Consider the following 328-nt stretch of genomic DNA (forward strand, 5'->3'; position numbering starts at 1 on the left):
TCCCTGGGTGGGAGGGGGGGGCGGGCAGGAGAGCCCAGCTGCGGGAGGCGGTGCAGACACCCACCCCATGAACATGAAGAGGAAGCAGGCGGTAGTCATCAGCGCGCCCCGGCTAGAAGGTGACAGCATCCCCAGCATGGCAACAACTGGGAAAACAGGACAAAGAACAGCAGCTCCGATGTAAACCCCCGCCAGCCGGCGCTGGGGAACGGGCCCGTCCCACAGGCAGACTGCAGCTGCCTGGAATCTGCCTTCTGCACCCGCCTTGTTTCCTCCAAAGCACAATGCATCCGCAGCCCCCGGCACGGGCCAGAGCGACAGCCACCGC

At 65.5% G+C, this 328-nt stretch overlaps 1 protein-coding gene across 1 annotated transcript in view; it reads right to left on the minus strand.

The window, feature by feature from the left end:
- TM9SF4 (transmembrane 9 superfamily protein member 4) overlaps positions 1-328 on the minus strand; it is a gene marked incomplete at both ends in the record, with an annotated part of 11,151 nt that overhangs the window by 1,212 nt on the left and 9,611 nt on the right. The window contains one exon of the mRNA XM_010156324.1: positions 59-146. Coding sequence (XP_010154626.1) covers positions 59-146 — 88 coding nt within the window. The remainder of the gene's footprint in view (positions 1-58; positions 147-328) is intronic.

Source organism: Eurypyga helias, unplaced genomic scaffold (genome assembly GCF_000690775.1).
Source record: "Eurypyga helias isolate BGI_N326 unplaced genomic scaffold, ASM69077v1 scaffold28357, whole genome shotgun sequence".
NCBI lineage: Eukaryota > Metazoa > Chordata > Aves > Eurypygiformes > Eurypygidae > Eurypyga > Eurypyga helias.